This window comes from Phalacrocorax carbo, chromosome 9, assembly GCF_963921805.1.
Source record: "Phalacrocorax carbo chromosome 9, bPhaCar2.1, whole genome shotgun sequence".
NCBI classification, from domain to species: domain Eukaryota; kingdom Metazoa; phylum Chordata; class Aves; order Suliformes; family Phalacrocoracidae; genus Phalacrocorax; species Phalacrocorax carbo.
The window spans coordinates 22637174-22651841 of NC_087521.1; the positions used below are offsets into that span (position 1 = coordinate 22637174).

The 14668-nt window shown below is 44.6% G+C and overlaps 1 protein-coding gene across 1 annotated transcript in view; it reads left to right on the forward strand.

The window, feature by feature from the left end:
* Positions 1-10915: 10915 nt before the first annotated feature.
* C9H14orf132 (chromosome 9 C14orf132 homolog) overlaps positions 10916-14668 on the forward strand; it is a 46055-nt gene continuing 42302 nt past the window's right edge. The window contains exon 1 of the mRNA XM_064460708.1: positions 10916-11295. Within this exon, the coding sequence (XP_064316778.1) occupies positions 11269-11295 (27 nt within the window). The 5' untranslated portion in view covers positions 10916-11268. The remainder of the gene's footprint in view (positions 11296-14668) is intronic.

Here is a 14668-nt window from a genome sequence, read left to right on the forward strand (position 1 = left end):
GATAATTTACACTCCTTTTGAAGCTTCTTTATCAGTTTCACTGCAGAAATATTCAAACAGAGATCAGAGGCAAGATCAATCTTCCCGTGATACCCTTTGATTGTATGGTATCATGCCAGAATGTTTGAAATGTGATATGAATATTTCAATGGGTCAAAGCAAAGTGCAATATGGTAATGTCCACATTTCATTCATTTCGTTACCCACCTTCATTTAAAAGTTCCTTGCATCTTTTAAAGAGGGAAACTCAGTTTCACAAGTGTTGACATATTAAATGCAGTATTTTGCTTGGAAAGATGTCTTCATTAGCTTTGCCTCACTGGTAAGCAAAATTAAAGGGCTGATGATGACCCAAATTCAGCTCTGTTCTGAATATCATGGACTAGCTCATACTGTATTAGAAAACTACCTGCTGACAGAAATTCCGTTTGAGTATTTCATGAGCTCACTCTTCCAGAAAAAGGAATAAAGAGGATCATTCTGTATAAAATGAACAGGGAGATTTCTCCTATTCCCCCTCCACAAGCCTTATCAAAATAAAGCTGTCAGAAGGCAATCAGCAAGTGTGAAGCCCTGTGCTGCTCGCTTCTGAGTCTGACTCCATGACAGTTGTTTGCAGTCCTGCCATGAGTCTGCTTTGGCAGTGGCTCCAGGATTTCCCCAAGGAAGGGAGGTGGAGACAGAATGCCTCAAGTAAAAGCAATAGGAAAAAGCATCAAATTAGTCAGGGCTCATTACCAGCTAATATTTCCCACCCCAAATCCATCAAATAATTTTTTTCCTATTTCACAGACAGAGGCTGAATTCAACCCTACTGCAGGAGAGATTAACGTCTCAGCTAACAAGACAACCATGGCTGCAAGGGGACTTACAAACTAACCCTTTGAAATGAGGAATACATTTACAAGGACTGCCCCTGACAAATCCTAGTCCAACCCACTGTCAAAAACCTTCCAAGAAAACAATCCTACATCCTCTTTGGGCATCCTGTCAATGTTGCCTTTCTTTGGCAGTTAGAAGGTTGATCCTAGCTGAAACTTGTATTTCTTTCTTTCAAATTACATTGATTGCTTTCTTTAATTTTTTATGTACTCTTTGATTGTTCTCATGTTTTATTTTGGTGTTCCCTCTTCTGGACTAAACAGACCTATTCTCTTCAACCTTGCACAAAGATTTGCATCGTTATTAGTCTCCTGTGACCTCCAGAACTGCTACAGCCCTTCTGAATTAAAGCTCCTTCCCACCATCCTTATCCTGCCCAGCTCCCCAGTGGCTTTCACAATACCCCTGAATCATCTGCTGTACTTATACTGACATGTCTTTTAATATACTTTCTTTTGCCATGTACTGCATTTTGTAGTTTATCCTTTCTGATTTGTTCCTTCTGTACTTTTGTCATACATCTGTGTTCACACTTAATTTGGTTGTGTTTTTTTTTTATTTCAGTTCCTGATGCAATTATGATGACTCTTTACTACAGTTTCTATCTTTTTTCCTCATTAGGGTAGCTTTCATTGTGCGTTAGTATAGTGAAATGGCACTCCTTTATCCTCTTGATTACCTTCCCTGCAGAGCTCTCCTACAGACTCCTGAATCTGCTGAAGTCTGCTTTTCTGATGTTCCTTAGACAAGTGAACACTGTTCCTTGAACCCAGTGATAGGACAGGTCGGTACGTGACAGTATGCCCTATCTGCGTGCCAAATGTTCACTTTAGCACTTCGACATTTTAAAGTTACACCCCTTAGAAGATTTGGTTACATATCAGGACATGCCAGTTATCATGTCACAATCTCTGCAGTTTCATTCAACTACAACTTTCACCCAAGTTGTTTTTAATTCTATCAGTTCTTGCCCACTAGCCAGACCCAAGTCTAAAACAAATGCTCTGAGAAAGGCTTCTGAAACAGAAAATTGTATTTAACATGGTCCATAATTTCTTGCAATGTTTTCCCAGTTTATATCTGAATAGTGAAAATCCACTGCCTTCTCCCATTACCAGTATTTGCTCTCCTATTAATTACTTCTACTAGTCATTAAAAAAAATGCTTCAGTTACCACTTCCTTCTGTAGCATGTTTGTGGCGGACCCCTACCATGGTATAGCTCCTGCTTTTTCTTCTTGCAAGCCACTGCTATCTCAAAATTTTTGCCTCTGCCCATGGGGTATTACTGTTTGTTGTTTATTGTTTGCTCTAAAATATTCTAGACAGAATTAAATAATCCTATTCCCTACTATTTTGTACAGTGGGGAAGTAATTTGGACTCAATACTAAGGTAAAAGACATCCTAAGATCTTAGTTCTGCTATGAGCTTACAACTTGGCCTTTGGTCAGTCTTTCAGAGTGTGTCTGCATCACACAGTGGTATGGAAATCTCCAAGCCAGAAGAACCTGATACAACCATATGATTTAGCATGCAACACAGCAAAGTGCTGTGCTGGCATGCCCACTTTGGACTGGAAGCTCTGCAGACTTGTTCTAGAGATATTCGAGTTATCTTGTATCAGGAATAGTGTGGCCAGCAGGAGCAGGGAGGTGATCGTGCCCCTGTACTCGGCACTGGTGAGGCCCCACCTTGAGTACTGTGTTCAGTTTTGGGCCCCTCAGTACAGGAGGGACATCGAGGTGCTGAAGCACATCCAGAGAAGGGCAATGAAGTTGGTGAAGGGTCTAGAGAACAAGTCTGATGAGGAGTGGCTGAGGGAATTGGGTTTGTTTAGCCTGGAGTAGAGGAGGCTGAGGGGAGACCTTATCGCTCTCTACAACTGCCTGAAAGGAGGTTGTAGAGAGGTGGGTGTTGGTCTCTTCTGCTAAGTAACAAGTGATAGGACAAGAGGAAATGGCCTCAAGTTGCACCAGGGGAGGTTTAGATTGGATAGCATGACAAGTTCCTTAACCGAAAGTGGTGTCAAGCAATAGAGCAGGCTCCCAGGGAAGTGGTTGAGTCTCCATCTCTGGAGGTATTTAAAAGATGTGTAGATGTGGTGCTTAGGGATGTGGTTTAGTGGTGGACTTGGCAGTGCTGGGTTATCAGTTGGACTCGATGATCTTATAGGTCTTTTCCAACCTAAATGATTCTATGATTCTATGGTGAGCCTTCACTATGAAGTGCCCACCAACACTTCTGGTTTTGCACAGGCTTGTAGGGAGAATCAGCACCCATGTTGTAGCTACATTCACAACTTCAGTGTTCCAATTTGTCTTTCCATTGTAGCCTAACAGTATTTTTAAAGCAAGTTGAAGGAATGCTCAATTAACATTTGTGCTGTGCTTACTTTATGAACACTGCCTCACCTAGATAACTCCCCTACATTTTCTCCTCTGCCCTTTCTGATCCATTTAGAGGGCTACTGGGCCACCTGATTAAATATTTAATCCCTTTTCCTCTAATGTGTGAAATAAGATGAAGAATTAAATTGTATCAAGGAACCATGGTTCTTTCAAGTGTGTATCAGGGAAACAAGAATGTAATATGCTCTCCTGCTCTTTGAGAGCCTCTGACATGCCCCAGCAGAAACAGTGCTTCACAGGCAGGACTCTTGGGTACTGGGATCAATGTAGTAGGACAATATATATATATAACATGGTATCTTAGGAAAATACAGCATTAACAGCAGCTGTAGCGATTATGACTGAAATTGCCTGTTTTTGTTTTCTATTTTCCAGGGAAGGTGGTGTACCAGGGCTTAGAGTGGCAGCACAGCTCTTCCGGGAGGTATGATTGAAGCTGAAGTCCTCTTTGGGAAGGAGAAAGAACTGGCCCGCCAGGGCTGGTAAATAACAGTTGATCCCTGTTCAAGGCAGAGGACTGCTGTAGATGATCTCTCGAGGTCCTGTGCAGTGCTATCTCCTTCAGTATCTTCTGTCTTCTTCTTTGATTATCTTCTAAAATGAGAGTCTACACGTTAATACTTTCACAGGGGCATCCCCTTCGCAAACTAATTCCCTTGAGAACTCTGACTGAGACTTTAAAATTATCCTTCTCGAGGCTGTATGCCCCCTTTCTGATACTATTAATTTGTATCTTGGTAATTATGTCATGGATTATGGTTCTTAAATGTATACTGACATTTCAGGCTCAGAACTGAACTCACGTTGTGATCACTGATTATGTTGATTCAAAGTGTGTCAATGTCAAGAAAGCAAATGTGCTGTGGCAGGAGACACACTGCAGAGCTCATTGCTCGTCTTGAACAGATTCACTGATCTAAGAACAGGTGAAAAATCTGTCTGGATGGAGTAAGAAAGTAGTGTTTATTTCCATTAGAAACGTTTTAGACTATTAGAAACTTTTTCATAAATATTTAACTCTTGGTGATAGAACAGCTTTTCCTTTAGGGCCAGAGGAGGCTACTGCAGGCAAAATCCCCCGTGAACTGGGAAATCTAGCCTTGCTGGCTGTGATTTTTCACTCATCCCTTTGTATCAGCTAATGTAAATTTGGGGTGGGAATAAAGGCTTCCAAAAGACAAGACAATTATCCTCTTGAGTTTTTAATAATGTACGAGTATACGGCATTTTCTTTTTTCACCTTCCTCTTAAATTAGTGCCTCTTAAATTAGTGCCAAGTGCCAGATCTATCATGAATCTCTCTGTTCTCTAACATGAAATAAACCAATCTTGAGCCATTACCTGAACGGGCAATCTCTAAGACAAATGGTTCTTTAGCAATATACTTAGAGGACTGTAATTAGGAAGAGATGCAACATTATATATCACTTATTCTAATCTACCTATTACAGCAATAAGTTGTCAGAGCCAGGGCTGCAAGAGATGTTTTGATGCCTCTGATATATGTATATCTCCACTGAGGGGAGGTAACCCCCTACCAGTTACTTTCACACTTCTTCCACGTCGCTGTCAGGTCTTCTCTCCCAACTTCTTTCTAGGCTGGGAGTGCCCAGCGCACCAGACTGCAAACACAGATGGCAGCCCCATCCTCCCTATGGGAAGAGTCACTGGTGGGGCTCATGGCGTGGGTCCAGGCAGCCTGAGCTAGTCTGAGGACCCAGATTTCTCAGTTCACCTTTGCTGCCGCTGTAGTTGCTTTTTCAGCTCACATAAATGAGACAAAAAATATGGATTTCTTTAAGACTTACAGCAGCCAAGGAGCTGGCTGGGGCTCCCTAGAGAGTGCTGACTCTTACAGGGCTGAGTGCCTGTCCTTCCCTTGGTGGAGACTAGGAGTGAAGTAGAAGGCAATGTTTTTTCTTGTCTCTGTGTTCAGATACTTCTGCATTTGTCCCATGTGTCAAAGCGATTTGGGTTGTTTGCTTGTAAAGCTGCAGTGCCAGCAGTACAAGGAGAATCTTCCTGAACTTCAGAAGCATTCTTGCCCATTAGAATTAAATTCTACATGAAGCTAAAGGGCTGAAAGGTTAAGAATTTGAGTGCTATTACAGCTCATCTGTGTGCTAATGATACTGTTTCCAAGAGAGTTTTAAATCTAAAACTCTTTTGGGAGGAATATTTTGCCCATAGGCAATTTGAGGGTAATGTCTGACTATTATTATTCTTGTGTGAGCAACTGTGAGGACTCAGGAGTCACACAGAAAGTTACAAACTTATTTTTCCTTTAAATTACTTGGCACTAACTCATTTTATCATGTTATGTATGAGAAAGCCCTTCAGTATATAACAGCTGCTGATATTGGAAGATTAGAAGGACGAAGAGATGTAATCCACACCAAATTTGTTGGGCAATGTTGCTCCCTCTTGTGATTACTGGGATACATTGAAACATCAGCAGAGATGCCATGGCTTTGACTTACAAAGATGTTTTTGTTTGCCAAGCAGTAGACAATAGTAGGCGTAGGTCTGACCCCCAGGTTTCCATTGCTGATACAGCCAGACACATTCCACTGCGAAGAAAAAAAAATTTTAAAAAAATCAGCCTTATTCTGACCAGTTCTGATTGACAGATAAATGTTGGTATGGCAGTTTACAAAGATTACAGTGTACAAATGAAAGTTTGTTATTGAAATCTCATTGATTATTGTAAAGGAAGAGCAAGCATGAACTTACAGTGCATTAGGTATGGATATCTGACTGGACAGCCAGTATTGCAGTGCCTGGGCCTTCCCCTGCAGTCTTTTCTGTGCTTCATAACCCAAGACCACCTAAGATAAAGGTCAACTCTCCTGCCAGCAGGGTGTGGGCTCCAGACTCTTGTCCTTGCACAGGAGTACCTGAAACACTGGGCTACAGGTGGATTCCTCCAAGTTCTTTCTTCCTTATGTGGTGACTTACATGTCCTCCTGCAGCGACATCTGCTTTCAATGAAGTTTGAGGAGCAGGTCTTCTTCCCAATGCCAGTCTTTTGGAGAAGATATACCTCCAGGAAACCAAGACCTGCTTGGTCAGTCTTGGGCTTGGCAGGTAACTGAACCAAAGTTTCCCTCTTCAGGGTTTATCCTTTATCCTGTTATTGTAAACAGCAAGCCCCTTCCAATATATTATAAAAAGGAACAGTACTTGCCCGTTATCTTCATGAAAGACAAGTTGTGGCTGTCCCCTCTCAGGAGAGGGTACTGTATCTGGAGCCAAAGGAGGCATTAGTCTGCAACATGGACTCAAGCACTTGTGCTTTGGAAAGGAGTATTTATTTAAGCACATATCTGTGCCTACTGTTTATTAATGGCCAGTTCAAACCATCTCCATTCCCAGTTTGACAATGATTCCCTGAGTAACTATCCCAGTACTGCCCAGAGGACCTGGGAAGCCAGTTGGGACATTTGGATCCTCCTCAGGGAAACTGGCTGCTTGAAATTTAAGGGCTGCCCTGTGTTAGGTTGCAGGTGTCAACATTTGTTGTTGAAAGACAAAGTGCAAACAAAATCAACGTTCAGTTTCTGAACAAGCTACCAAACGGAAAGAAAGAAAGAAGTCAAATGCTTCTGAATTAATTCCCTTTTGGTAGTTCAGCCCAGGCAGACTTCACCTGAAGAATTCAGCATCCTTGACCTCCTTTATGATACACTTAACAGTAGGGGTCCATCAGACATAATGCACTCCGCCTCCAGACAGGACACCACATGCCACTGTGGCTGATTCTTCACTAAGGGTTAATTGCCCTGTATTACTGCAACCTGTTGCAGTGAGGCAACAGTAGGTTAAAACCGGGGCTCAAAAGGAATAGCATTTAAGTACATAAAAATGCAACAAGAAGCCAACCTCACCATGTCTCCCCAAAGTGGGAAGTTAGCCCCCCTTTGCATAAATGTAAGATTTAAATGTGGTATTGGGGATGCAAAGCTAAAAATTGCTACTGTATTGCCTAAGGTGTCTAAACACAACATATGGTAAATAAGGCTGTACAGATACAAGCCCATTTAAAATCCTATTTGGCAGCAAGGCTCAATTGTCATGTTTTGTTAGGTCTGTTTTGTGAAGCAAAGGCAGAGCTTATGCACACATGCAGTGCAACTAAGGAAATCCTACTATGCCCCAGGAAAACTGACTAACCAAACTATTCTCTGATTGAGTTGTGTTCCACTGTACTGAAAAATGTGGTCTTTTTAGCAAACAGCTTTAAAGCTAGCTAAAGAGCATCTTAGGCTATCATAGCTTGTTTTCAAGAATAACGTTATACAACCTTGTTTGCAGTTTTAGCTGGGTGCTACAACGTCTGTCCATAGCAACAGCAAATCATGACATAATCTTTTTAAGTGGTCTAGATATTTTGATGAGAAAACCATACCATAAGGCTGGCAAAACATCTAGTAGATCTCAATCCAAACTCTGCATCATCATTACTGGAAAACAGAAGCAGGTCTAAACCACTTGTTTTACAGAAGAACTTACAGAGCTATTGTAAAGCAATTTACATCCAAAATGTATTTTGGCGGAAGAGGGAGAAACAATACTTTGTACTTTTTAGGATCCTAATAAAAGCTTGGAACACAAATAATTTTGTCTTCCTCTAAATTATTTGCAGCTTAAAAAGTACAAAACCATGCTGTTCCACAAACAAGGCAATGAACTAGAGAGAAAGCAGAAGAGAAAACTGAAGACTGATTTTTTTCCTTTGTCAAGCTTAAGAAATATGAATGATAAAGTAATAGCTTGGAGACTGAGGACAATCTGGTGATTAATAATTTTGGTGATTGAAAAAATCTTTCTAGAATGAAATTTTATAATGGTTTGGATGGATCTTACAAATAGAAGTACTGTTCCAACGAACCTAACACTTCTGCAAGTAGGGAAGCAGGTTACAAAGCTCTACCAGGAGAAGGGGCAATTTCTCTACAAGTATTTCTGTAAAGACTGGTTTTGACTAGCACTATCCCCCAAGATAACTTAGCCAAGTTCCCAGCTGAGATCAAGAATAGGAAGTAATGTTTAGTGGCACTCACAGAAATCCACTATTGGACTCTATGGATGCTCATGGTTAGATCACACAAGCAAGACAGCTGGCATATACAATAGTTCTTTCATTCATTATTCCTCTACTCTCTACCTCTTAAATAAAAAATCCAGGGTGCTTAACAGATATAATCACTTTCTATACCACTGATAAATGCATAGCATCTTAAAGTATAATGATGGGTACTACTTTCCACTGGTACTGTGTGTAATAAACGCCTCTTTTTCCAGAGGTAGGAATATATATACACAGACAACAGTCAGCAATTTAAAAACAAAGATGGAATGAATCTATGTATTTTTGCATCATAGGAACTGAAAGTAGCCGAGTCCACTGTTCCCTGTATTGAACAATGCTTCTGCTAAATTCAATTTTTTTTACAGAGAGAGTTCTTCCAGAAGTCAGAGTGGAAATTAAGAATTTGAAACTTCAGCAGTTCACATTTCTTTTTTCCCAATAACCAGCCTGCAGGGTACTCCCAGAATCATAGAATCACTGAGTTGGAAAGGACCCACAAGGATTATCGAGTCCAACTCCTGTCCCTGCACAAGACAACCCCAAAATTCATACCATGTATCTGAAGGTGTTGTCCAAATGCTTCTTGAATAGCGTCAGGCTTGGTGCCGTTACTGCGTCCCTGGGGAGCCTGTTCCAGTGCTCCACCAGCCTCTGGGGGAAGAACCTGTTCCTAATATCCAAACTAAACCTTCCCTGGCTGAACTTGTTGAATGTCACAGTAAATACATGGAAACCTGACTGAACAATCTTGATACCAGTAGCAATCCTACTTGAGAGCTTTAATGGGATGGACAAGACACTGTAAGTCTGAAAAAAGACACACGCAGTACCCAACAGCAGTTCTCAGGAGGCAAGTGGTTGCCCCAAAGAAAATAATGTCTTCGCCATGTCCCTGGTGGACACAGCCTTAGGAAATGGCCAGTGGAATAAAGCTATGCATTGCCTGATAAGGAATGAAACTTTTCTCATTGGACACTTTCAAGAAGAGATTGGGTAAAGGTAAACTCCTTGTTTGGAGGGTCACAGGACTAACTGGTGTATTTTAAGCAGGTGCATAGACTAGATTATCTCCTGAGCTCCTTTCCAGCTCTGTTTCTCTACAATTCTCACTCTCCATAGAATTAAACAAGTATGGAAGTCACTGTGGTTTCAAAGCCATAATTATTTTGTTGTTCTTATGAAAGGATCCTTACTGTAGCTGTTGCCGCAGATGGCTTACATTCACCCTGTAGAGATGCCTACCCAGCGCAATGTAAAATTTATCTGGATGATAAAAGATCAACACTGCTTTGAAGTTACTTTCTGGCTTCTGACACACACATCAATACCCTTTCAAAACTCTGGAGAAAGTCCACCAAGAGACAATTCCATTATTTACAAAACAGAATTTTAAAATCTTAAAATGACACTACCTTTTGGGGATTTTACTTGTTTACTTAATGAGTCTCTTGAGAAAAAAAGCATTTTTGGCAGGTACACTAATAGACACTGAAGTAAAAGACTGATTTACAACAGCTGATGGTCTTTTCACCACCACCTGCTGCAACAGTGCAACATCATACTGACAAAACAGCATAGACTTTATCTTACACAGGATGAAGTACCTTCTATTTTTTCTTCCAGAGTTTGAAACACCAGTGCAAAGCTGATTCTCCAGGTACTTCTGCTATTGGCATACGCTTGTATTCCCACCAGCCGTGGTAAGAGGCTGAAGTAGTAAAAACATGGCCAAATAGTTCAGCCTTGGAGATGAACCCAGTGGGTACACGGCACAAAGGCAATGAAAATCACAGAACAAAAACATTCAACACAGAAGAACTTCCTTTGTTATTATCCTACTTTTCTAGATGGTGTTAGAGTTTTTTCAGTGCTGCCCAATACGTGGGTTCACTACCTTTTCATGCAAAGTGGTAACAGTGAGACGCAAGGGAAAGCATAACAAAAGGGACAAAACGTATTTATTGTCAATCGTTGAATGGTAAATTCAGGGAACAAAGAGAAAAGTTACAAGTTAAGTTGTAACAGCAAAGTCATGAAAAGGTGTAAGAATAAACTGCTGGGAGTTCTTTTCAACTGAGGTGGGAGAAGGGGCTGGCAGAGCGTTTCGAAAAAAGGCTGACGGACTCGCAAGCTGGGCAAGAAAAGCAAGTCAGGTGTTGCCTTGCGATGCAGCCGTGTAGCCTGTTGAACCAGGGTACAGGCACAGGGGCAGGGGAACCTGAGCCACACCTGCTCCGTAGTGTGCTCATTACTCATCCCTTTGCTCTTCAGCCCTCACTATCCTCAGCTCCCGGCCGGCTCGGCCCAGCCTGGGGCTTCCCCTCCCCCTGCCTCAGCGCCCGGGCTCGCCCACCGCCCCTGCGGTCCCGGGCGTAAAGAGGGCCCGCAGAGCTCTCTGGCGTGAGCTTCAGCCGCCGCCCGCCTGCGGGGACCGGAAAGCTGCGCTCCAGCTCGGGCTGACCGCGGGCCGGGGCTGACCGCGGGCCGCCCTGGCCGCCGAAGGGGGTGTGGACCGGGCGGCGGGGAGGGGCCGCCCGCAGGTGCTGCAGGGCTTCGCGAAACCGCCGCTCCCCGTCCCCGTCCCCTCAGCCCCCCGCCCGCCGCGGGGCGGGCCCAGCCCCGGCCCCAGTCCCGGCCCGGGGTGGAGGCCGGGTCCCCGCCACCGCCCCCTGGCGGAGCCGCCCGCCGGGCCGCGCCGGGCCGCGCCGGGAGCCGCCGGAGCTGGAACTGGTACCGCTGTCGGTCCCGCTGCCGCGGCCGCGCCCGCCGCTGCTGGGGGAGGCGGCGCCCGCGACGCGCCCCCGCGCCCCGCCCGCCCCCGGCAGCAGCGGCAGCGGCAGCGGCAGCCCCAGCACCGCCGGCAGCTCCGCCGGCAGCTCCAGCACCATGGACCTCTCCTTCATGGCCGCGCAGGTAGGGCGCGGCGCCGGGGCGGGACCGCATCCCCCCTTCGCCTTCTCCTCCCCGCTCCGAAGGCGCGGCGGTGATCCCGGAGGCGCCGCGGCTCGGGGAGGGGGCGCGGGGGAAAAGGGAAAAAGGGGGAAGAAAAGAGCAGCCAGAGCTGGAGGCGCTGCGTGAGAAGTTGCGGGGCGCAGGTCGGGCGCAGGTCGGGCGCAGCACCTGTTCGCGCCGAGCGGCGGCTCCCGGCCCGCTCCTGCCTCCGCCGGTGGGCTGGCACCGCCGGGCCGCGCCGCGGCCGGGGCAGCAGCTCTGCTTCCTCGAAGGCAGGCTGTGAGCAGAAATCGGAGATGTGATTTTTCGGTTCTCTTCCTCCCTTCCGTACTGCGTTCATACGTGCATCTGTGTTTGTGTAAGTTGATGACTTGGCACACAGAATCTAGCTCGGTGTGTACAGAAATACTCATCTACTTGCATAAACAAATTGTTTAAATTGCAGCTAAGCTCTGGATTTCAGCTTGAGGTGTGATCATGGGTATTGGTGTTCAATGTATTGACGCTTGGTATATTGAGAAGTATGTAATGGCTATAAGCCTCCCAAAGCCAAAAATCACCTCAGTGAATCCATGTGAATTAGGTTTTTCAACAGACAAACAGCACTATGCTTCGGAAAAAGTCACACGCACTGAACATCCCTATCATATTTTTCCAGGATAATTTCTTCTGTTCATGCAGATACCTAACTGTCTGTACATAACTGGTGTTTTTCAGGAATGATTTGGGTCCAAGTTTGAGCTTTTGTGAAAAAACATCACCCGCTATTTAGAAGGGAAGTGGGGGCCAGGGAGGCCTTTCCACACTGCTGCTGCCTAAGCACTGACTTCAGCTGGGGATGGTTGAGGGAGACCAAATCTGACCCTTGCTGTGTTGTTCTGTTTCGTTAATGCAATGGCAATTTTCTCTTCTTCCCTTCCTTAAAGCCTACCTCTGAGAGAGTGTCTGGCTCTGCCTACTGAAGGTAGCAATGGACTGCCCAAGAATCTCCTCCACTTGGAGGTATTTCTAAGAATATTCTTTTAAGGCAAACCACAGTGGGGAGGGGGAAAGCATAGTTTCTACCAATCTGAGGTCCTCCCATTAACTGGAGTACTCAGAGGAAATTTTGTATGTGTCAGATAATTTTCCTGTGGTCCTTCTCCGCACAATCAGCGAGCTCCCTGTGTCTGTCTCTTGTTCCCTAAGCACTGAGTTGAAGTGGGATGCCCAAGTTGCACAGAAGCAGAGGTGCAGCCCAGCGTCAGATTTTACCAGTAGTCAGACGAGTGTGCCAAAGCCGGGACTAGTGCTGCCCTTGCCGTTTCTCTACCCTCCCTTATTCCTGCTGTCCCATGTTCCACATACCTTCTACCCTAGTTCTGTGCATTGGAGGAGTCTCAAAGCTGGGTGCTTCAGTTCTCTCAGAAAAGTTCCCTGTACAAATATGCCTTATACTAAGTAACTAAGGTTACTAATTCAACAATTTACAGTGAATTATGTGTGTTTCTTCCTGATCCGTTGGGGTTGGTTTATTCTTTTCCTTTGTCACAACAAGTGACAAAGAATAATTTATTTCAATTTTTTTTGGTGAATTTGAGGAATCTGCCTTCCTTGGGAAACATCTTTTTAAGGAAGAAAAGTATTTATGTGAAAACCCTGCAGCAGGGAAGTCTATCTGTGAAGGGAGGTTTGCCTTCCCCAACATGGGTATGGATCTGCTGTCCTTGGGGCAGAAGAGGTAGAAGCCTTTGTCGGGTTTCCCCTGTCCCCCTCTAGACACCACCCAGCAGCATGGGGATGGGGATGAGCTGCAAGAAGAGTGGGGTACAGTTACATGCAGTCCCTCCTGTGGCCCAATACGCCTTGGGAAGAAAGGATTGAATCCCTTGGAGCTGTCTCTGCCGCGAAGCCCTTTGGGTGGTGAGGTGAAGGCGGGAGGCAGTTGGGGCTCCCGGGTGTCTCTCTCAGCGAAGGCATGGGGCTCCTTGGGTATGCACAGCACAGTTTCATGGGGTACGAGGGAGAGTCCTCTGGGGGGGTATTTGTGTAATTAACCTTTTATGAGCTGTAGGAGAGGATTTCTTGGGCTCCTTTTCTACTGAAGGAAACAAATCCGGTTGTCAGGTCACTGTACAGCGAATGCTACACTCATCTCTGTTAACCCCCTGTCACAGGCCTCTTGTACCTTTCTTCCTGAACTGGGCAACCCTTTCAATTCCAGTCACCACAGTGGCATTTAACCCCCAGAGTGTCACTCCTCTAATTTAGGTATTGCTTTTCTTCAACTTTCTTTTCCCTGCTATATCTTTTTGTCTGTTTTTTTTTGACTCCTCTCTGTGGCATCTCTGGGGTCCACTGAGGTAACCCTCAACAGGGGTACGTGAGTCAGAAGAGAATTATTGACCTGTGCTCCCTGCTCCTAACCACACTTAAAGATGCTCCACCATTGCACTTGTTAACATCCTTCTGACATATGATAGGGCTTGCATGTTACTTGATGAATGCCAAGTGCCTGGATACTTTGTACCAAAATAGGTAATGCCTAAACAGATGCTTAATGGCATAAAAGGAATGGTTACCTCTCAAGTTAATTTACTTTCTGCAGGATACTTTATTTATGATCCTGTAAGTGGCTTTTGTGTATAATTGGTACAACACCTTTGTGGCGCTCGTCGTGGACTGAAGTCAGCTTTGCTAGATCTCTTGTGAGACACCATAAATGACCTGTACCTTAGAGCCACTCTGATGTATGCACAGAGACAGAAGGTGTGTGTAAGTTAGGTTAACATTTCCAGCCTCAGTGATACCATAATATGTTATGGAAGCTGCTATCTGGCCTCCTCTAAAGTGCGCAGGGTGAAAGGTAATGCAACAGTTGATGGTATCTCTTAAGTAAAGTTTTCGTGCATTTGCTAAAATGTTCAGTGGGTGAGAGTTTGCAGATCTGGAAAGCTGTATTGGTATGTTTACCTCTTCAGATAGCTGAATACAAGGAGACCTGCTTGCTAGAAGCACTGGGTATGCAGAGCTATACGAATATACTGCAACTTTCATATTCAACACCTCCCCTCCTTTTTAAGATGTCTTGTGAGATGGCTTGTGCTTTGGAGGCCCTGAAACCATTTCATGTGCAGCAGAAAGGTAAATGAAACGCCCCCCCCGAATGATATATTTGATGGCATAGAAAGGATAATGTTTTGCAGATAAAAATTGTTGTTGTGGAACAGGAGATTGTCAGGTTGTAATGCTAACAAATCTGTGCAGTGTCAATACAGCACGGGGGTTTGGCTGCCCAGCTTAAGCAACCACATCCGAACATCTCCGCTGTAGTACATCTGTTAGCTACGCCAGG